The 21,333-nt window shown below is 45.9% G+C and overlaps 8 protein-coding genes across 8 annotated transcripts; 5 read left to right on the top strand and 3 right to left on the bottom strand.

The window, feature by feature from the left end:
- Window positions 1-102: 102 nt before the first annotated feature.
- Window positions 103-4,415, top strand: BDR25DRAFT_359530 (uncharacterized protein; the record flags this gene model as incomplete). Its single annotated transcript, XM_033696100.1, has 26 exons — window positions 103-280; window positions 321-435; window positions 475-601; window positions 634-677; window positions 715-839; window positions 913-1,008; window positions 1,267-1,316; window positions 1,371-1,405; window positions 1,456-1,473; window positions 1,503-1,683; window positions 1,717-1,737; window positions 1,769-1,836; window positions 1,874-1,987; window positions 2,024-2,083; window positions 2,131-2,198; window positions 2,233-2,279; window positions 2,348-2,444; window positions 2,562-2,611; window positions 2,741-3,224; window positions 3,291-3,397; window positions 3,477-3,521; window positions 3,646-3,771; window positions 3,904-4,010; window positions 4,177-4,243; window positions 4,279-4,338; window positions 4,365-4,415. 26 exons carry the CDS (start codon window positions 103-105, stop codon window positions 4,413-4,415), a joined length of 2,541 nt encoding a protein of 846 aa, XP_033543473.1.
- Window positions 4,416-4,825: 410 nt separating this feature from the next.
- Window positions 4,826-5,194, top strand: BDR25DRAFT_317614 (uncharacterized protein; the record flags this gene model as incomplete). Its single annotated transcript, XM_033691686.1, has 1 exon — window positions 4,826-5,194. One exon carries the CDS (start codon window positions 4,826-4,828, stop codon window positions 5,192-5,194), a length of 369 nt encoding a protein of 122 aa, XP_033543472.1.
- Window positions 5,195-5,805: 611 nt separating this feature from the next.
- On the bottom strand, window positions 5,806-6,937 carry BDR25DRAFT_359528 (uncharacterized protein; the record flags this gene model as incomplete). The annotated part of the gene is made up of 7 exons (XM_033696099.1): window positions 5,806-5,880; window positions 5,913-6,038; window positions 6,074-6,170; window positions 6,196-6,305; window positions 6,335-6,410; window positions 6,440-6,450; window positions 6,500-6,937. The coding sequence occupies 7 exons, from the start codon at window positions 6,935-6,937 to the stop codon at window positions 5,806-5,808; spliced, it is 933 nt and encodes a 310-aa protein (XP_033543471.1).
- A 985-nt stretch (window positions 6,938-7,922) lies between these two features.
- Window positions 7,923-9,672, bottom strand: BDR25DRAFT_293559 (putative transporter; the record flags this gene model as incomplete). The annotated part of the gene is made up of 4 exons (XM_033688729.1): window positions 9,519-9,672; window positions 9,166-9,468; window positions 8,598-9,108; window positions 7,923-8,549 (listed from the first exon to the last, which is right to left on the bottom strand). The coding sequence occupies exons 1-4, from the start codon at window positions 9,599-9,601 to the stop codon at window positions 7,923-7,925; spliced, it is 1,524 nt and encodes a 507-aa protein (XP_033543470.1). The 5' UTR covers window positions 9,602-9,672.
- Window positions 9,673-10,293: 621 nt separating this feature from the next.
- On the top strand, window positions 10,294-11,803 carry BDR25DRAFT_293554 (benzoate 4-monooxygenase cytochrome P450; the record flags this gene model as incomplete). The annotated part of the gene is made up of 2 exons (XM_033688728.1): window positions 10,294-11,143; window positions 11,202-11,803. The coding sequence occupies 2 exons, from the start codon at window positions 10,294-10,296 to the stop codon at window positions 11,801-11,803; spliced, it is 1,452 nt and encodes a 483-aa protein (XP_033543469.1).
- Window positions 11,804-12,369: 566 nt separating this feature from the next.
- BDR25DRAFT_293553 (phosphoglycerate mutase-like protein) lies at window positions 12,370-13,495 on the top strand (the record flags this gene model as incomplete). The annotated part of the gene is made up of 5 exons (XM_033688727.1): window positions 12,370-12,443; window positions 12,501-12,848; window positions 12,905-12,991; window positions 13,183-13,255; window positions 13,329-13,495. Exons 1-5 carry the CDS (start codon window positions 12,390-12,392, stop codon window positions 13,493-13,495), a joined length of 729 nt encoding a protein of 242 aa, XP_033543468.1. The 5' UTR covers window positions 12,370-12,389.
- Window positions 13,496-13,812: 317 nt separating this feature from the next.
- On the bottom strand, window positions 13,813-15,136 carry BDR25DRAFT_237088 (Dehydroquinate synthase-like protein; the record flags this gene model as incomplete). The annotated part of the gene is made up of 3 exons (XM_033685572.1): window positions 13,813-14,291; window positions 14,349-14,710; window positions 14,757-15,136. The coding sequence occupies 3 exons, from the start codon at window positions 15,134-15,136 to the stop codon at window positions 13,813-13,815; spliced, it is 1,221 nt and encodes a 406-aa protein (XP_033543467.1).
- Window positions 15,137-15,835: 699 nt separating this feature from the next.
- Window positions 15,836-16,995, top strand: BDR25DRAFT_236886 (NADP-dependent mannitol dehydrogenase; the record flags this gene model as incomplete). The annotated part of the gene is made up of 3 exons (XM_033685567.1): window positions 15,836-15,950; window positions 16,005-16,247; window positions 16,301-16,995. 3 exons carry the CDS (start codon window positions 15,836-15,838, stop codon window positions 16,993-16,995), a joined length of 1,053 nt encoding a protein of 350 aa, XP_033543466.1.
- Between the last annotated feature and the right edge of the window lie 4,338 nt (window positions 16,996-21,333).

Raw genomic sequence — 21,333 nt, 5'->3', positions numbered from 1 at the left:
TAGATGTGTTTTCTTTTTTACTTAGTTAATATATTTTTATTTTAGGCTTGAGGTTGAATCTCTTCCTTCTCCCACCCTATCTCTTTCGAGAATAATTTGTGAATGTCGGTGGATCTCTTAAATTTAAATTTTTTCAGACTCCAGCACAGAACTCACGGGGAGTTCTTGCCAAATGTCCCCAACCGCCCAGGAGCATTAGTCCTGTGTACTCCCCCGTCTATCCAATCTTTCTTAAAAGTTCTTCCAGCAAGCATCCATATCAACAAAAACGTCAAAAGCAGTTGAAATGTGCATCTGTAACCCTTCCTCCACCTCTGCAGCCACTCAGTTGTCTCATCCCAAACCCAAGACTACACAATCACAATTTGCGGCACAGCGAAGACCACCAGCTAGTACTGTACGTTCTACGGGTTTACGCCGGATTTTAGGCGACCCGTGATGCCTGCAAGACTAGGGTTGTCGTACCAAAGGTAGCAGTGGAGGTAACGATGACGGGAGAGTAGATCAAAAGCGAGATATATCAGAGGTATTTCCCCATGAAGGTTCCGGCCGAGGGGGCATGGTTCAGGAGGTCATGGTACTGTACGAGAGATTTCGATTTGTGAAGGGGATGTGCTGTGTCGGTCGGTAAAGCTATACCATAATTCGCTGTCATGCGGTCTTTGCCAACGCCCTCTGTCAACATAGTCAACCTGTCACACACATCCCCGTAAGCCCAATATTCAATATCACAACCCCCCTCGACAGACATGTCAACAAGCAATCCAAGTTTAGAATAGTACCTCTATGTCGGGGGGCTTTTGACTCCTTTTTATGGAGGTTTTTTGTCCCCTCTTTTGGTCAGTTTTTCTTACCTAGTTCCGCACCGGCTCCATCTTATCTTGTCTCATGCTTTCTGGATTCTGGAATGAGCAATAACTAGAAAAACCCAAAATAAACCCACATCCATCCTGTCGATATATTATCGACGCTTCCTCCTCTATGCCCGCCTCGCTAGAATCTCGCTTTGTTTGTACTTAGATAAGCCTAACGCGCGCGCTCGCTCTCGCTTTATCAGCTCGCCGTCTTTACTCGCACCTTATTATACTATACAGCCCTTTACCGCTCTCGTTTAATGCGGGCTTCTATTACATTTAGCAGCCTATTCTATGTAGTCCACTACTCGCCTTTTAAACATATTATTTAACTATTCATACTTAACATATGGAAACTACATGTAAGAAGCAAGTCGAAATGAGGGCTAGTAACACTTGACGAGGCAATTAGCTCTGTCGGCCGTGAAAGCCAAATACAAGATAAGTCAGGGTATATCTGAAGTGACAGCTGGTCTATGGTGTTTATGTGGCGTACGGATGTGGAAGCATCTATAGATGGCACGAAGAAAGATCTCAGATGAAGCACACTAGTAGCAGCAACAGTAGTAAGAAAACAGCAGACTTATCACCCGTGGTGGAGCTACCGGAAAGGCTTGCAGTCGGTGACATGATCCTCGACGCGTAAAGAGGATGGCCTCATTCCCCTTGCCGCCGTCTACCGCAATTAATGCCCTTTGCTTCAATTACATTCACTTCCAGCAAACAAGCTCAAAGGATTAAGAACCAGTCACTATCTTTCATTGAGGTCTGCTTTGCTGCACAACCCATGCAACAATCCTGGCCTTCGAGAATGACTCAATGGACTTTCGTCTGGTGATGACTCCATGCGATGTCAGCGCAGACCAATGCGACACAGACTTTCGTGCGGTTAGGCACATAGTAAGGCGTTTCAGTTGATCGGTGTTGTCGACAGACTCGACACCGCCACAGGATTGAGATGGCTAGCCACTCCACATCCAATGTGAGCTCATCCTTTGTACCTTGGGGATGAACGCAAGATTGTGTGGTTTGGGCAACCCAGCGGCTCTTCTAGAGCTCATTGTAACTCCGTCTCTCTACCTTTGCCTTCTTCGAGCCCTCTTCTGCACCATATCAAAGTCAAGAGTTGAGACGTTCGAGAACTAAGATATAGGCCAGCAATCATCCAGAGAGGGAGTGTGGCCCCTCACGGGACGGTCAATCCACATTGCACCCGCCAGGGAGCCGAGGTCGCGACTTGACTCTAACCCATCCTCCTCCTCGCCTGCAACTACAGCGCCACCATCCCCTACCTAAATGAATTCACCCATCCTTGCGAACACGTAAAATATACAAAACAATGTTGTCTGTACGCGAAGACGGAGTTCTGAACCTTCAGTTTCAAGTCGTATGATTGTAAATTTTGGGGTGCGATCCACGGAGCCGGTTGGATTACGAGGCTCCCATGGGACAGAATTAATGAAGAGAAATAATAAGGAATAGAAATTGATTAGGGAAGAAGGGAGGCGGCGCGGGGGGAAGCGGTAGTGAGAAGGGAATTAATGAGAGGGAGTAAGCTGTCGCACGTGTCTCACGCGATACTGTACCCATGTACTGCGTTATGTACTTATTAGGACTAGCTCCTTTTTCTTACAGTATATAGTCAGCCTAGAGCTCTCTCTCGCTCCTTAGCCCTTACAATGCACTAGTTTAATTCACCTTATTTAGATCTCAATACTTTGTTGACTCGCCTACCCTATGACCCCTTCTCAGCTCATGTGAGATAGGCCGTCCGGTAGTCTATTGGGATTGGGGAGAATAAGTATTGGAGATTAGGTTCACGAATGAGGAGACGAGGATCAGAATGCATTATTTTCTACTTGAAAACTCCTAGAATGCTGAACTAGTCCCTTACAGGGTATTCCCCTGTGTCAGCACTTCTCTCAGTTTATTCACAAATCCTATCGTGTTTTTTCCTCTTCACCAAAATGACAACAGGCGTTGATTCCAAGATTTTCGTAACGCGAACCGTTCTTCATTTTCTCAGTAAATCATGGAATACGCCTATCTTCAACACTTCCAATACCATGGAATTCACAGAGGCCGCGGAGTACCAACAGTTCGCATTGACACACTTTCTACGCGACACCATACTTCACAACTATGTGAAAATTATTCTCATATATATATCCCTCTTTTCCTTCCCTAACTCATCCATTATCATAGTTCGAATTCCCAAAGACTTCATAAAAACCTCCGCATCACCGATCATTCTCAGTGGCTTCGGCCCTCCATATCGACTTTCCACACCATACCCCAGCACAACAACCCCAATATGTGCTACTACATCCACGAAGATTTCGACTGCAAGCATGAAAGAATCACTGCCTGGTCATGTGGCTACAACTGTAGAAAGCTGAGGGATAAATTCGTATACGGAGGGAGAGTGTGTTGTAGGGGGTGTCCAAATGATCCGAGATATGCTCGAAGATCTCACTATTCGAGACATTCTTCTAGTGCGTGGCGGTATCCACGTCAGCGGCCGGATCTGTTGCAAGAGCTTTGTGGGTGTGTTATCATGTAACTGACATTTTACGGGGAGAGGGAGGGGGTCTGGTTGTCTGCAGGATGTGACAAATTTAGGAGACGTATTGGACGCAGGTTATTGGAAATTGTGGGACCGCTGGGGTGAAAATTTTCCATCCTAATATTCACTGCTTTTCTTTAGGTTTACTAAGTAATGGCTTGTTATGAAATTACTACTCCTACCGTACAGTCTAATTCAAGATGTCTTGGGCTAAGATATGTGTAGCACTACCCCTTCAAAATTCTTCCACATGATCAGAAACCTACCCGAACTCGAATCAGAACAACCAAGAATATACTCCAGAACCTACAGAACGTGGGAAACTTTGAGACTCTGGTTATATGTCGAAGTGTAATCCCACCGTTAGCATGCATTGAGCCTACATGGCTACGAATACCACCTACATAAATCCTAGTTTCCTTACTTCTTCTACCCTCAAAAAAGAACCCTTCTTAAACGCGCACGGACACCTATTTCCTCCAGGGCTACGGCCATACCATCAAAGTCCCTGCCTGCGACTCTCGCAACAACAACTACTACAAAGTCTCGCATGAGCTGAGAAGGGGTCATAGGGTAGGCGAGTCGACAAGGTATTGAGATCTAAATAAGGTGAAATAAACTAGTGCATTGTAAGGGGCTAAGGAGCGAGAGAGAGCTCTAGGCTGACTATATACTGTACGAAAAAGGAACTAGTCCTAATAAGTGAATAGCGCAGTACATGGGTATAGTATCGCGTGAGACACGTGCAACACAAAGGCGACCATCCTATCCACGAGCATTACAACCCGGACAATATCTCTTCTGTGAAGGCTCATGGATCCAAGTGTGAGAATTGCTTAGAAAGGAGAATAAGTGTAGTGGGATGGGAAGGGAGAGGGTAATTATGGCCCTGAAGGCTTTGATGGAGAAGGGGTTAATGTGATAATGAGAAGAAGGTCGTTTAGTGTCCGGGCTACGCCGCACCACTTCGAGAGGATGAGATGACCTACCCCTAATTGTGATGAATGCCAGCTTAAGTATCTTAAGGCAATATTTCATCATGGGAGTTTGAATTTCACATATCGATTTAGTATACGTGCGGCCTTCGTAGCAGCATAAGCTGTCTTTCCTGTGAAACTGGAGAGAAGTTTTGGTCCGCATCCAACACTGCGTCCAATCATTCCTTCGCAACCTCGTAGTATGTCAATAATCAGCGAACGTAAAAGAGTGAATTTGCCCACGTGAATGTCAATCTTCCCGCCATTCTCTCTGAAGTGCCAACGCTATAACATAAGAATACCACTCAGTCTATGTCCTTTCTTTGTTATTCAAACTCAGACATCCCATATCTATGACAATAACATACCAAGATCTGATATTTGTATACCCACAAATTTCATTTCAAACCAATACACGCTTTTAAGAAATGCGGCCCGAGAATACGCAAAACCACGGCCCCAGGGAGACTAATGGCTTCGGCCACACTAATGGCTCCGGCCATACCAATGACTCTAGTCACACTGATGGCACCCACATCCATTTCCGCCACCTTGCTACGGGTGGAATCGGTTCTAGGAGAGAGGAGGCGAGAACAAGAGCCTTGAGTGAGAGCTTTGATGAGGGGATCCGACACGAGGTTGGCGAGGAAAGTGGAAGCGAGGAGGTGGTGGAGAGAAGCCAGAGCGAGGAGCCTGAGATTGAGGAGGAAGATTGGAGAAGTCAGGCATTGAGGGATTTGTTTACGGAAATGGCAATCAGGAATCAGCCTCTTCACCTTCATATTCATTTCCACTAGTTACGAGATACCAGTGTTTGCAAACAATATATCGAGCACCTGTGTATGCGACTATCACTGGCAGATTTTGGATCGCGCACAGGTGGAATTGCAAATTTCACAATACTATGCTCCATAGTCGTCCTGGTGAGCGTATAAACTCCAAATTTTCCCAACCTCCTACCTGGAACGACTATTATCAAATTTTGAAGAGCCAAAGATGTGTTTTTTTAACGTTCGATAGCTTCTATCATACCCTTCACAATCTTGAAGTCACTAATAGTTGAATATACATCGTCCTGTTTGCAAAGGTGAACGTGCTCTAACCGTTGTCTTGCTGTGCGAGTATTTGTATAGAAACTCTAAGGGATCTTCGACTTTCTTCTCTAACTGTCCGAATTTCCGAATAATTTTCCAGCTATCAACAATCCGAAGAGGAGAATCAGAAAATGTGCACAGATACCGTCACCACTCATAGTCCACTTCATAATATCAAGGTCGACGAGGGACCATACTTGTTTCGGCCAGCTACATGAAGCTCTTGTTCCCTCGAGAGTCTCTGCAGGATCTCTCATTTTATCATCGGATTTGTCCGGAGCCATTTCAGATGCTTTTTCTTTGTGTCCTCGAAATTAGTGTACTCCCGAAGCCTTGTTTATAAGTTTGCTTGGGTAATATACGTGGTCATTGACTTCTCCCAAATGTGTCTGCAGCCAACCTTGGACCACGTACATCTCACTCGGGATTTTTGCATCTCCGGATTGATACTACCCCTGCAACCACTTAACATGATGCTTCTCATGGACCACAGAAACGACCCCAGCTGAGCTTTAGTGGTCTCGGACTTCAACTTGATTAAACGACCCTGCACGCTCATGGAAGGATTGATCCCTACTCTACGCGCGCTTCCATGTCAATTAGGAGTGCATAAAATAACCCAGGCTCTTCCGATGGGCTTCGACTACTCTCTGTGGGCTTCCGGTTCAGGTGGGAGTTCCTGCATCCGCTTCTGCTTCACCCACCTTTCCTCAGGCCCATTTATTATCGCATATTGCTTAACTTTCCTTTGCGCTTTCAATAAATTTACGGTAACATACAAGATGCTAGCCTCTATTGCGATATTAATCGTCTCCTACGTAGTGATACCCTTCTACTAGTCACTGATGCACAAGCTGACGTTTGCAGCCCAGTTTCCTGATCCTCTACCGACTGAGGCTCCACCCCTTGTCCAAGTATCCTGGGCCCTGTCTTTCGGCGGTGACGGACTGGTCCAACGTCTACAATTCATGGGAAGGTGATGGCCCGTCTCAGCTCTATCCCATGCACCAACAATATGGCCCAGTTGTTCGCTTTGCTCCCAACCCATCTATAGCCCTGGAGCGAATACCTGGAAAGCAGACTGGTACATGATCTGGGAATAATTGTTTGGCGCTCCAAGTACCGCGACAATATTAGATCATAAAACCCACTCCCAACGGAGGGGAATTCTCCAAATGCGTTCTCAGATAGTGCGAGTAGAGACATGGAAGAAATTGTGCTTAGGAATACGCGCGGCTTTTGCAAGATCCTGAAAACGCATCGGTCGCCGTCTGTTCTCGGCTCAGACAGCTTACCAGAAGCACTAAACGCGGATATAGCTTGTGCGCGTCCTTGTAACCTATCGGAGCTCGTTGTACACTTGACTTTAGATATCATAGGTGATATGGTGTTCAGCACTAGCTTTCGGATGCAGAGTTCAGAAGAGAACCGCTCATACACAAACATCAGTTTAGATTAGCTCCGAGGCCTGAATACGGTGAGTCACCACTTAGTTGATGCTAAAACGTTAGCCTAATTTTATGCAACTAGGTGGCATATATGCCATTCTTGCTGAAGGTGAAACTGGAAAAAATCTTTTTTAGAGAATTGAATGCAGGAATGGAAAGATGCAAATCGTACTGTGCCGAACAATCTACTGCCTCGACAGCGACCCGAGAACTGGGTTTCACAACTACATTTTGAAAAATTTCTAAGCACTCAGGTGGCTTAAGGGAGATTAGGCAGAGAGTGCAATGTTCAAAGAGGGTTATATAGGATACAAACGGAAAGCTTCACCAACGTTCACATACAAAGTGAGAAACTTTACAACAGACAAAAGAAAAGCCCACAAGAGATCATAAGAAAAGCTCACAAAAGGCTTCAAGCTTCACAAATCCAAAGTCTCACAGATTCAAAGTCTCGCAAATTCGATGTCTCGCGAAGCAAAGCCGCACAAATTTAAAGCCTCACACATGCATATGCTAAAGAAGCACCAGGATGGACATCTGCAATGAGCTAGGCATACCTACCTCTGGGTGACTTCACTAAATCATTGGAAAACGATGGTTTAGGAGGGATACACTGGATTAGTCCGACCACTGAGCTTCTACAGAATGTACACCAATTGGAAGCTGCGGGTGTGTGTAAGCCTGAGGCCTCTCCAGAGCTAGCCTATCAAGCGTGAAGTTGGCGTCTTATATCTATATATACCTTATAGCCTCCCGGACCGAAGGTCCAGACATCCTCATCATCAATATATCATTTTTTCTCATCACACTTTACCTCCTAGATTTACAATTTTTCTGGGTATATTATTACGTCATGTTTTAGTGTAGAATACACTGTTTTGTGACGCCAAGCGATATCGCTTATGTCCCGCTTTCCCGTTTGCATGAGAGCTAGGCCACGTCCTCCGTAAGACCAAAGGCTAACACGTCCTCGATAGCCAACCTCACTGATCCCTCCCACCCTGTAACCCCCTTAGAAGTCTTCGAATAGACCTGAAAAAGGTTCTCGTTCCGGGCGCTTTATGTGAAAATGCCGCCTCAATCTCATCCAACGATTTGCCCTTAGTCTCTGGCATCCAAATCAGACACACCACAGCGGTAAGCAAAGTGCAGCCGCCGAAGAGGAAGTATGCGCCAAAAGTGCTGCGATCTAGAAGTATGGGCGTCGTGAGGGCGACTAGAAAATTGGCGATCCAATTGCTTCCATGGGCCAAACTAGTTGCACTCGCACGCGTACGCTGTGGCTGGCTTTCAGCAACGTAGATTTTGATGCCGACTGCCCATGAAATACAGAAGACAACCGCAAAGAGATAGATCGAGACGACGACGACCCATCGGCCGGCACCATAGCTGTCATGCACCGCGTTACCTGCATAGAGGCCGCCCATCAGAAACATGATGACGCTCAATCCTAGTCCACCATAGATGGTACTCTGACGGCGACCCCATTTGTCGGCCCAGATGAGCGCTGGGATTGTGACACTGAGAATAACGATTGCGGATACACCTGATGCTAGGAAGGAGGCACTAGAGGAAGTGAGTCCGGCTCGTTCGAAAAGTAACGGAGCATACTGCAGAGTGGTAAGCTTAGATCTGGCCCCTCACGATGATGAACTTACGTAGAGAATTCCATCAATACCACTCATCTGCTGCATGCCCAAGATAAAAACACTAAGCATCGTCCGAGCCCGAACATCCGGGGCAAACGCATCCAGTAAGCTAGACTTGTTTTTGACTGGCGCAGATAGCGAAGTTACTGGGTTCCCAAGTTGTTCGGTTGAGTCGTTTAAGTTGGCGGCAACAGTAACTGCATTCTCATGTCCATGGTGGGACTTCTCGCGATCTGCGCTCTCCACTCCGAGGACATCCCATGCCCTGGCTGCCTCGGCCTCCCGATGACAAAGGACGAGCCATCTTGGGGACTCGGGAAGCCAAAGCAGTGAGACAGCTGCGAAGAGGAAGGAAAATGCAGCGAGAAGCGCAAACGGAAGGCGCCATGCCAGTGACGAGTTTATGTTACGTGAGCCATAACAGGTAAAGAAGCCCACAACAAGGCCAACAGTGTTCAGTAGTTGAGGACCGGATGTCAGAGGTCCTCGCCGGCGAGGTGGTGCAATCTCGCAAATGTAGCTGCACAAGGTCAGGCGACTCCTCGACCGATGCCTCTCAACATGTAACTTGACTTACACGACCAAATTTCCCAAGAATATGCCTTCGCCGACGCCTTCGACCACTCGACCCACAACAAACATGGCCAAATGCACAGCACCAGCTTCCAGCGCTGCACCAAGACCGAAGATGAGGCCGCCAATGCTAATGCCTTTCGGACGCCCGACAGCATCAGCCACTCGACCTGCAAAGAAGGATGAGATGGCTGCAGGGATCAATATCGAGGAGACGACCAGGCCATGGACAGTTGCAGAAGCGGTACCAAAGTCGGCCATGTACCTATCCATGACCGTGACAGGGCCGATAATCGATGTGTCCATGCTATGCAACTTATCAGCTAGCGTGGCTTGCGTCTCGGATATAAGACCTACCCGAAGAGGAAGCCGCCAAAGGAGCAGAGGATGCTTGAAACAATGTACTGGGAGGGCCATCTGAAGTCGGTGAGTGCATGCATATCGAGGTTGAGGTTGAGGTTGGTCGATTCGTTGGCTCGCCTTGTGCAAACATGACTTCGCTGGTTTTTATCAGACAGGTGCGATCCGTGCGCCGTTACCGTTCCGTCAGCATCCGTCGAAGGAAAAAAGCCGAAGAAAAGGAGTGAGCACGGCCCTAGTACGAACAATGGTCGTGATAGCGGTTGAGTGGTGGGTCCGCTTTCTCCAACATGAGAAGCGACCAGCCGCTGAGACGTCCGGGGCTGACGTTTCCCAAAACACACCTCATCTCGCACAATCCTCCTTCTCTCCTGACTCACCGTGGACCCACCTAAGGAATTTTCCAGCATCCACTGTGTCGGCCTGATTCCCAACCAGGGACCAGTGCTGTCAAATCAATCACTAATACCGACAACAATGCAGCAAATTCCGAGCGACACCGGCACTCCCACCGCCAGACGATAACAACAAGAGGGATATATCAAGAGTCCCAGGTTGTGAGATGCTCAAAGATAACACCCGTTCTAGGTTCGACTCTTTGAAGTTATCCAGTACTTCCTCTACTTCGAGCACTTCCACTCCAGCACTCTCAATCATGATCGGGCTTCTTGCTCCGCTGCTCGTTTTTGTGACGCTCTCAATTGTCTTACCACCCATATTGCACTATCTTCGCGACCCAAAGGGTTTCCGCAAATATCCAACCCAGAATTGGATGTCGGGCATCTCCTATCTTGGGTACTGTTGGGAGGTTGCCCGAAGCCATAAACATATTCACTCCCGCCGACTCCACGAGGCTCACGAGGAGCATCCTGTCGTGCGGGTTGGTCCCAATTGGCTTTCATTCGGGAAAGCACAAGCCGCCAAAGACATTTACGGCTACACGTCATCCTGCTCGAAAGCGGCCATATACGACTCACTTTCGGGCGGCGGCAGGCATTTAGTTAATATCAGCGACAAGAGTAAACATTCAGCACGCCGCCGCATGGTTGCCGCTGCCTACGCTCCCCGCCACAGCGAGAAGTGGGAGAAGAGTATTGTGGAGTCCATGGCTCATCTGCTGACGCAGATGGACCGTCGTTGTACAAGCCCACTAAAGCATGGTCAAGAGGTGGACCCAAACGAGCTGAGTTTTGAGGCGATGCACTGGAGTAACCTCTTCACATTTGAAGTGGTCATCAAGATAGGGATGAGCAAGGATATGCGATGGCTCGAGGCAGGCAATGACTTGGTCGAGATTGCCAACGCGGATGGAATAACCAAGAAAATCAGCGCTGTGCAGTGTCTCCATGCCGGGTCGAGGGCGGCAGCAGTGTTGGTCTGGGATACGCAGAGGTTCCGGTTGTATCAGAGTATAGCCAAGAGACTGTCGACGAAATACGCCAAGCATTTGGAACAAGCCACCGACTGGAGAAAGGCAGTTACTGAAATTACCCGAGAAAGAATGGAGAGATTCAAGAATGGTGAAGTTCTAGATGATCTGTTTCAGCCGATGATGGTCGGGAGGAGAGGCGACGATCCAGACATCAATGACCAAGACCGAATTGCCGAAGTTGACCAGATGAGTATGATGTTCCCTTCATCCTAGGACTCTGTTTCAGATGCAGGCTTAACAATTCCTAGTCAATGGTGGTGGAGATGGTCCCGCCATCTCCCTTTGTAGTACACTCTATTATCTCGTCAAAAACCCAGTAACACTGGGCAGACTGCGCGAGGAGATCGACAACGCGCTCAGTCCTTCCGACCATATTGCTCCTTGGTCGAAAGTCAGGAGTCTTGAGTATCTCAAAGCCTGCATCGATGAATCAATGCGACTATCGCCACCCGTAGCTACTGATCTTCTCCGCAAGACGCCGCCTGAAGGCCTCAAAGTTGACACTGAGATGGTGCCTAGGAACACGACCGTCTCCATCTCAGCGTATTCTGCGCATCGCGACCCGGACCTTTTTGAAGACCCCGAGTCGTTCCGGCCAGAGAGATGGCTAATCAGGGGTGAAGATAAGCTCAAGGAAATGCGTGCTGTCTTCATCCCGTTCAGCTTGGGTACAAGGGCATGCATTGGTAGGAACATCACCATCGTGGTGCAAACGGTTTTTTTGGCTACCCTGGTCAAGAGATACGAATTCGCGCTGCCTGGTCCGAACTGGGAGATGGAATTCGAGGAATATTTCAATTTGTGGCCTGTCAAGTTGCCGCTCAAAGTTTGGAGAAGGGATGTGGTGTAGATTCGTGAAGCTAAATTCTCTTCCTTTCCGCAGTTGGTTGGTAGTGCAGGTCTGAGGTCGTGCGAATTGGTATCCTATTTTGTTGACGTTCGCGAAATGTCATGTCAGCGCTCGTGACACCCAGCCTCGGGAAATTCTGGATGTTACAAGCATTGGTAAGCAATATTGCTTCTGTCGAAATCCAGAATTTGGGGTAGTCTCGGGTTACCTTCCAATATCGTGCATCTGCAACATGTGTTCACCCAACTTCAAAAATGGCAACTTTGCCGGCTATTAAAAGTTAGGTCCGCGCAATGGATAAAAAACAGTCCACCATAAGCACTCTCACTGGTCACGCTCTTAGCTTGTCGTCAGCTCCTATTCCCTCGTCGTGGGGGCGTGGTTCGAAGTCACGGCTCAATTGGGTCAAACGCCGGCCCTTGCTCCCTTTCGAAGGAACTAGCGTGGAGGTTCCCGCGAAGCCGAAAGCGGCTTCCTAGTACAGTAGTTCATAGCGGTGCAGCCGTTTTGATACAAAGGCTCACAGCGGCGTAGGAGTCATTCCTTCGCCTCTTACCCCACACATCCGACAATCCCCTCTCGCATCATGGCTCCCCTCCTCTACCTGGTTCGACATGCAGAAGGCCAACATAATGTAAATGTGAGATTTCCCGACCGTGTCCTTGACCACTATCATGGAATATGCTGATGCGGGCAGCACGCTGTTCACATCAAGGATGCTACTCTGACCGAAGAAGGCAAGCGCCAGTGTCGGGAACTGCAAGACTCATTCGCCTACCATGACACCATCAACCTCGTCTTGTCGTCGCCTCTCCGTCGGGCGATCCAGACTACCGTACTAACCTTTGGTCCGACGCTATCACGTAAGGAGGTACCCTATTTAGTCATCCCGAAGGCCCAAGAAGTGAGCGGCCTCACCTGCGACATTGGCCATTCGAAGCAGGAGCTTAGTGAGAATCTTTCTGAGCTCTTTGCTGGCAATTCCCTGCAGTTTGATTTGAGCAAGATCAACTTCGACGCCGTTGAAGAGGGCTGGAACGTCAAGGCATGTTTTGACTTTCAAGTGCGGCGCATCACGGATCACTCACAGGTGTATCATAGAGCGGATACTGGGCTCCTTGCAAATCCAAGATTACACAGCGTGCCGCTGACCTAAGGAGCTGGCTATTCCGGCGTTCTGAAGCTCATGTGAGTGCAAAATTTCTCTCAACGCTCTGTACCACACGTTGCCAGTTTTCCAAGGACAGCGCTACGGCTTGGGCAATGGGACCCATCGACCTCAGCGATTTTCCTATTTTATCTGCTACGCTGGCTGATGTCTTACCGGTGGTACGATGCAGGAGTTAGTCCTTAAGTGCATGCTAATCGTTAAACTTTAGATTCTTCTCGTCACACACGGAGCATTTCTGCACTATCTGACCGAGGACTGGGCAGGTGATGATCCCGTCAGAGGTAAACGCTTTACCCTTATCTCTATCTCAAATCACCTAGAAGCATGGATAGTGGAGTCTGACACCTTCGCAAGGAACTGCCTATCTGAACTGTGAGGTTCGTGTGTTTGAGTTCACCCCCATGTCTACAGCGCAGGATGCACATATTGTTGAGACGCCACGGAGCCGGAAATCGCGAGGTGCTTCGCTCTCGGAGCACGATCCGCATGTCTTGTCTGAACTCATATCCCTGGAGGCGTGAAGTCTGTAGCTAGGCGTCGATCAGCATTCATGCATGTATCAATCATGGCAAACACGCCCCCATGTCTATGACCATGAGCGTGTTGATCAGCATTCATGCATGTATCAATCATGGCAAACACGCCCCCATGTCTATGACCATGAGCGTGTTGATTTACTAGCAAATTCAATGACGCCAACAGGTGTGAAGGAATGAAAGCTCCATTTTAGATAGGAAAGTGTCTAGTCAATCTGCTAACAGCTTCACTTGTTGTTTCCTAGGCTTTGATTCGCCTGACCACATCTCATTCCTCTCCAGTAATTATCCGTACGTATCTATCAAGATCTAACCGAGGTGTTCGGGTCAATGCCCAACCCTTCACGGGGGAACTCTTTGACCCTCTCCTTGTGCAGCGCCCAGGCCTTCTTTAGCACATCCTCGCTCACATTGGCCAAGATCTCATACTCTCCTAGCTTCCCCGTCGGAATCGGAGCACGCAACTTACCATCACGCGTCGCAATTGTAGAAGCAGTCGCCTTCAGCATCAGCTCCTCAGTAAAGGCCGGATGGTCAAGTGCAAGTCCGAGATCGGAGAAGACTTTGAGGAACTCGTTTGCGTGCTCCTCGTCAATGTGCCCGAGAACTTGCGAGATGCTGATGGAGTAGCACATATCTACGGAAATCGCGTGGCCGTGGAGGAGTACTGGCTTGGGTGCGAGTTCAAGAACCGGTGACCAGGTGTGCCCGAAGAACATGACGCGGTCGAGATTAGCCTCACGGCAGTTGGGAACTTCCTCCCGAAGGACGTCGATGATGGCTGCTCGAAAGTTAGTAATTTTCGTCTCTAGTACATATGCGTAGAAGATGAATTCACCAGCCCGAATAATCTCATTACTCAGCGCAGCCTGTTCCTGCCTGAACCCATTCGTAAGGAAGAACTTGGTTGCAATCAAATCCAGCCCATAGGCCTGCACCGCTCTGAACGTCTTCAAATCTACACAGCTAGTTATCTTCAAGATCTCAGCAAGTCCATTGCGTATCTCAGCAGCCGGCAGGTACTTGAGAAACGTGTAGTCAATGATGGTGTGCACGGGCTCATGGTAGCCGCCGAGACGATTCTTGAGTCCGTTCCAGTTTACGGCGACACGGTTTGACACAGATGCGTCAATGAGGCCGATCAAGGTAGTTGGAACGCGAATATAGGGTGTTCCGCGCCGAAAGACGGCGCATGCGAATCTGAACCGGTTTTAGAGAGGTACCAGGAATACGGGGCTAATCTTACCCCAGAACATCAGTCATCAAACCCCCGCCAACAACAAGCACTGGTTCGCGGCGAAATAAGTCATATTCCACAAACATCTTACAGACTTCAGAAAGCTTCTCGAGATCTTTGCGCTCTTCGGTGACATCGACGGAGCGAACCACGGCGCGAATGCTGTGGTGTTTGAAGTATTCTTCAATCTTAGTGTCGAGGAGTTTGTAGACGTTGGTGTCTACAAGACACAGACAGCGACCTTGGGCGCGATACATGCCCGCGATGGCTTTACTGCTGGTTGAGAACACTTCGGGTTCGAAGGTGTAGCCGTGGGCGATAGGCACGCATGTTGCGACGGCTATGCCATCGGCGGTTTCAGTGATGGTTGGTTGGTGGACGGTGGCCATGGTTGCGAAGTTAAGACTAAGGTTAGAATGGACAAGTTGGGCAGTGTTGGGCAGGTTGGCTTTGAGATTTTGGGCTTCGTACAGACTTCAAAGGAACTGCATGGACTTTGAGGTTGGATGAGACCTATAAAAGGAACAGATATTTGTCTTTTACCTTCCATACATCTTTGGGAGAACAGGCATCCATGTTCGGAGTGGCGGTGAGATGACACCAATTGGCATTTTCCACGATAGTGGACAGGTTGGGTACTTTGCTGTCATGATCCTGAATCATCATATTGCAGAGTGCATATGCACTCGGACAGGAAACAGAAGGAGATTTCCACTTACTTCACCCCCCTTCATTATTACTTGCTGGGCATATATCCTATCACTGCATGATCTGTACCAGCTGACCTTGATATCACTTACGGGTATGAAGGGAAGATGGCGTTTCTACTCCGATATCAGCTCCAAAGAGGGGGCGAAGATAGGATACCTACTGCACTAGGCCCTGGAAATTGGTAGTGGTGTGTGTAACCCAAAGGGTTCCTTGGTTCGGCAGACTTGCATTAGGCACGAAATCTAAGTCGGTATTGATTCCCTATGTTTATATAAGACTGAATTTGTCTTCCGGAAATTCGTGAACATCTTTTCATTACATATCTTCATCTCATTGTTTTCGTCCTTGAGACACTCGTGTGGAATATTGAAGCAACTATGTCCCTTCAAATCCCCCAAACCATGAAAGCGATTCGCTACAATAAAATCAAAGACTATGAACTTGTGACCATTCCGGTTCCTACCCCCAAGGCGGACGAAGTTCTTATTAAAGGTAACAATGTGTTTCTTCTCTTCCTACCTCCCGACATATGAATGACTGTCGCAGTAAAATCTTGTGGAATATGCGGCACGGATTTGCACATCCACGATGGTGACTTCGAGTCCCGCATGCCGGTGGTGACTGGCCACGAAACCTCTGGCGAAGTCGTGGCCATTGGATCCAATGTCACAGGCTTTGCCATTGGCGAAAGAGTTACGGGAGACAACTCCGAGCTGTGTGGGCATTGCCATTTCTGTCGGGAGGGGAAATTGCTATTCTGTGAGAATTTCGTTGCTCACGGTGTTCATTGTCAGTCCTTTCTCGTCGACACCGAGATGATCTTATGATAACAAATTGCGTAGTGAATGGCGGTTTCGCGGAATACTGCATTTTCCCTGCTGCTAAACTGTTTCATTTCTCAGTTTGCTCGTGGGAAGAAGCTTCGCTGTTCGAAGCCGCCGCATGTGCGGTCCACGGCCTCGACCGCCTGCTTCCTCGTCCTGGCTCCACAGCCTTACTTCTTGGTATTGGACCGACTAGCATCTGTCTAGCACAGCTGCTCAAGCTGAACGGTGTCCAGAAGCTCGTTGTCGCCGCCCGGGCTGGCGACAAGATGAATCTAGGCAAGAACCTCACAGTTGCTGACGAGTACCTTGAGCTCGACCGCAACAACGAAGAACTAAACAGTCAGAAGTGGGCCGATCTGCAAACCAAGTACCCTCACGGCTTTGACAATGTCATAGATGCAACTGGTGATCCAAGAATGCTGAATCTAGCCATCGATTTCTGCACCAAGAGTGGAAAAGTGATGTTCTATGGGGCGTATGCGCCGGAAGAGATGATCGAGGTTTCTCCAGGCAAGATCTTCAGAGACGAGATCACGATCCTTGGGTCTTTTTCTCAGATGTGGTGTTTACCGCGTGCGATAGAGTATTTACAGAGTAGGAAGGTAGATGTGAGAGGCGTGGTGACGCATACATTTCCTCTTGAGAAGTTCGGCGATGCGCTTGATGCTATGCGGACGAAGAAGTGCATCAAGGCCACGATCATTCCTTGAGCAAATCGAGTGGATAGTCCATTGTGGGACCTTTGAGGAGTTAGGAGGGTAATCAAAATTTGAGCTCATAGAATCGTCTCTACTCGTAGCAGGAAATGAATTGGTGAATTTGACTAATGTGTAACGCAAGGAAGAGAGGTACAAATTGACGTTCCAAATTCTGCGTAATGAACTAGATGCTCAGTCAATACCCAGCCAACGTCCTCCCCACCACTCTGAGGATCCATGGCTCTTCGTGAAGAATACTTTGCGGAGTTGCGGTAGAGGAATGCATATTTCGAATTCTGGGGGCCAAAACCATTCCTCTCACCAAGAGCCGATTTCGAAAGTTATTGGAGACACCTTTTACCGCTCTTTGCTCACTACTTGCTTGCCAACAGGAACTGCGCGTTCATCGCTGAGACTAAGCGCTAAGATATTACAGAAAGACGTTATCTACATCGGAGTCCCGATACAGGGGATATTAAAGGTCGAAAACCCCTCCATAGATGAAAAACGTTCCTCACAAGATGACCTGGTTGACTATGGGGCCGTTCATTCTTGCACATTCATTCAATAGCATCTGTTTTAGTGTTATGCGCACTTCGTCCGATGCCGCAGTGTTCTTCGTTTTACATTCAGTAAGCCGAATACGATCACCGACATGGATATTCGTTCTATGGTTATGCAACTCCCACTAGCGCTCCCGCTAGCGCTCCCGCTCCCGGTGCAGATGCATTGCAGGGTTAACTGTTAGCTCATGGAGCTTAAACTTTCCTCATCCTTTGCAGGTTTATCAGGTCAATTTGGTGCATTGACTCAAACTCTGAAACGACGAAAGCCACGCGAATTCGTCAGCTTGACGTACGTAAGCTTATGCGCCTAGAGGGTAACCGTGCATCTTAACGGGACACATTGGGGGCCATGCAGCTAGCTCGTGATCAGATGATGTTCATGCTGTAATATTATAGGATCTATAGGTGGGCGTCAGTATAAGCACCTGAAGCCGACGAAAACCGACAGTAACATTAGTCAGCAGTTACAGAGCTCTTTCGAGCTCTATTCACGTGATGGCGCCTTCAGCTCCTGATCTATCACCTGATAGTGGGTCACCTAGTGAGTCACCTGACAGTGGGTTACATAGTAGAGAGTTACGGTCGAAAATAGAGGTGTGCAATACTTGAGAATACAGGCTGAACTTGCTCTTCCGCTCAGGGAATTGATTGAAAGAATTACTATCCTCCTTAACTAGAGTTTCGCTGTCGCTATATACACGTTACTTCTTTGTTCTATGCTGTTACGGCCGGCACGCTCGAGCAACAAGCAAGAGGAGAGGTAACAACTGGATTAAGCTAAGGAGCAGAGGAATCTGCTTCGCGGTTTGAAGATAAACCTCTTGCCAAGGCGCTAAGCTCGGGGACAAGCTGAGGTCGAGGCAGCATGCATGTGACGCAGTATGAGCCGTCACATCCGCCTTGTAGCATCCGGATGAACCTCCTTTGTCCATTCTAGTCGGTGTCGGCATGTCACTGAACCACGAGCTGGTCTCAGCAAACCATTAGATCCCTTCTAGAAAGTAACATATATAAACTGTTTTTTATTATTATTTTTTACTACCATTTTTAACCGTGACAGCACTGTGAAGCAGGAAGCGTAAAGCGCAGAAGAGGGTAAAGGATAGTATTGATAGAAAGCTTTTTTTATAAGTAAAAAAACTAATCTAACTAAAATACTTTTTTTTTTAATAGCTGCACTAATACAGCGCGCTTTAAATGCAGAAAACACTTTCTTTTTATTTATTCTATAATAGTAATCTAAATTAATGTTAAGTTTATTTATAATAAAAGCGTACTATTATTTAAATGTAAGTTTTTTACTATCTATAAAAATTTTAATTTTAAGTGTGTATTTAGTAAAGTAGATTTACTAGGTTTAAAAAGTGCCTAAAAAGTCTTTACACTTAAAGTAGTAAAAGTAGTATAAGGTGTTATTAAGAGTAATTTAGTAGTTAGTAAAAGTTAACTGTAGTTTTTAGCTAAATTAGCTACTTAAGCTATACTTATAATTAAGTAATTTAATTATTAATAGATATACTACTAAAAGTTAACTTTAAATTAAGTAGAAGTATAGCTTTAAGTGCTATAAAAGTAGGTTTAGCTATTAACATAAATTATTAATTAACTTTAAAAAGCTTACTTTAGCTAAAGCATATTTTAATTTTAGAATTAAAAAGTAGTTAGTTAGACATTAGTAGTTACTATTAATTTTAATAAGTTATTAGTAGTCTTTAAGTTTTTACTTTAGTGCACTTTTTATAACCTTTTTAAAAGTAATTTTAATTATAAAGAATAAAAAAGTTCTAAACTTAAAAGCTTTAGTTAATAAAAAGTCTTTAAAATCTTTTTTATAGACTAAATAGTTTAATATAATAGTATATAAGTATTATAACTTAAACTAAATTTTACGGTCTATGGTTGGACCGACGTAACTCTACCCGAAGTACTCTACAATCTAGCTAGGTTGGGGCAGCGCTTGCTTATAGACTAATTAGAAGATACAGAGGCAGCGCAGCTGCTAGCAGTTGTGGAAGAATGTATTATCTAATAAGAGAGTAGGCTACAAGTCTAATAAGCTTAATAAGCTTAGCAAGCTAGTGCTAATAAACTTACTAAACTTATCTAACTTATTTTTAGCACTACTAAACATGTATATAGTTTAACCTTAAACAGCCTTTAAAAAGGTGTGTTTAATGTTTAGTTTATTTTATACATAGACTAAGTAGCATTTTAGCTTTTTAAAGAGCTATAATACTATTTATATATCTTACAACATATATACCTCTAATTCTGTCTAACAAGACTGTTTAACTTAGCTACAATACTACTACTATAGGGACAAACTATAATCTAGTTACCCTACTCTACTCTATTAGCCTAATAGCTATTACGTAGGACTGTACACGCTACTGTTAGCCTCTATCTTTTGTTTTATTACCTAAGAAATAACATTAACTTAAGTGCTTCTATAAAGTAAAGATTATAACATTAAATACTACACCTTTTAAAAAGTATAACTACTTAATATAACTTTAATTCTAATATAGCTTATGCAGCTTTATTAGAATTATTAAAAGTTCTAACAGCTAATAAAAAAGTTTTAGTAAAATAGATTAATAGTATCTAAGATAACATTAAAAAACTTTAGTAAATTAGTAATAAAATTAATAAACTAATTTGTCCGAATAGCAGTATTTAGATACGCGGTTGGGCGTCACGTGACATAGTCTTGTGTCACAGTTGTACGCACAGACAGATAAATACCCTTTCCTTCGCACAGACTTAGAAAAACAAGAATCAACACCAGTTACCTGCAACCCCCCACCCGCGCGATGTGTACACTGTGCAAACCTCTTTGCTTTGCATAGCTAGCATAGAGTCTATTTAACACTAATTAGTAGTTTAAATGCTGTAAGATAGAAAGCTCTTCTTATACCTTTTTATTTAAAAAATTACATATAAAAGAAATTTTTTCTCTTACTAATTTAACTATAAATTAGCAAGAGTAAAAACAAAGTTTAATTTATATGTAAGTAGCTATAAATCTTTGTTTAGTTACCTAATAAAGAGTAGAAAACCTGTCTGTACAATACTATTTAAAGGTATTATATAAATAGTAGTGCTTATTTAACACTAGGAGGTTTGTTGTCAGATTGAAGCACTGTTTCTGGGCTTCCTGAGATGAATGATGGGTTTGGATATGATGTATGGGATGATTGATTGATTGTATTTATTGTGTTGATTTATTGATCCTTTTTCTGCTCTACTCGTGTTGCTTGGCTTTTTGTTTTGCCGATCTGAGTCCCTCGCGCACTTGCCCTATGCGCGACCAGCTTGCAAAATGCTGCAATTTTCTGCAATTTGCTGCAAACTGCTGCAACATGCTGCAATTTGCTGCAATTTGCTGCAAACTGCTGCAACATGCTGCAAAATGCTGCAATTTGCTGCAACATGCTGCAAAATGCTGCAAAATGCTGCAATTTGCTGCAACATGCTGCAAAATGCTGCAATTTACAGCAACATACTGTTCGAGCTTATTGCTCGTACTATGTAGCAGCTTTCGTCAAGCGTTCCTCCTGTCTTGACAGTAGGTGCGCAAATCTGACATTTGTTTTATCTTTTTGCATAAGGCTGTTTAGAGGCAGCGTATAACAAGAAGTAAGACAGCGCGTGACAACGCATAATTAACTACTATAAAGCAACAAGCAACGCTAGCTCTATCTATAACTAGCTAACATAACATATTAACATATAACTAATATGTACCTCTTATAGGCATCTTAGCAAAGACCCTAGCAAAGTA

Source organism: Lindgomyces ingoldianus (assembly GCF_010093535.1).
Source record: "Lindgomyces ingoldianus strain ATCC 200398 unplaced genomic scaffold BDR25scaffold_33, whole genome shotgun sequence".
Lineage (NCBI taxonomy): Eukaryota > Fungi > Ascomycota > Dothideomycetes > Pleosporales > Lindgomycetaceae > Lindgomyces > Lindgomyces ingoldianus.
The sequence above is the reverse complement of the archived record's forward strand: the minus strand, read 5'-3'. Positions and strand labels throughout refer to the sequence as shown.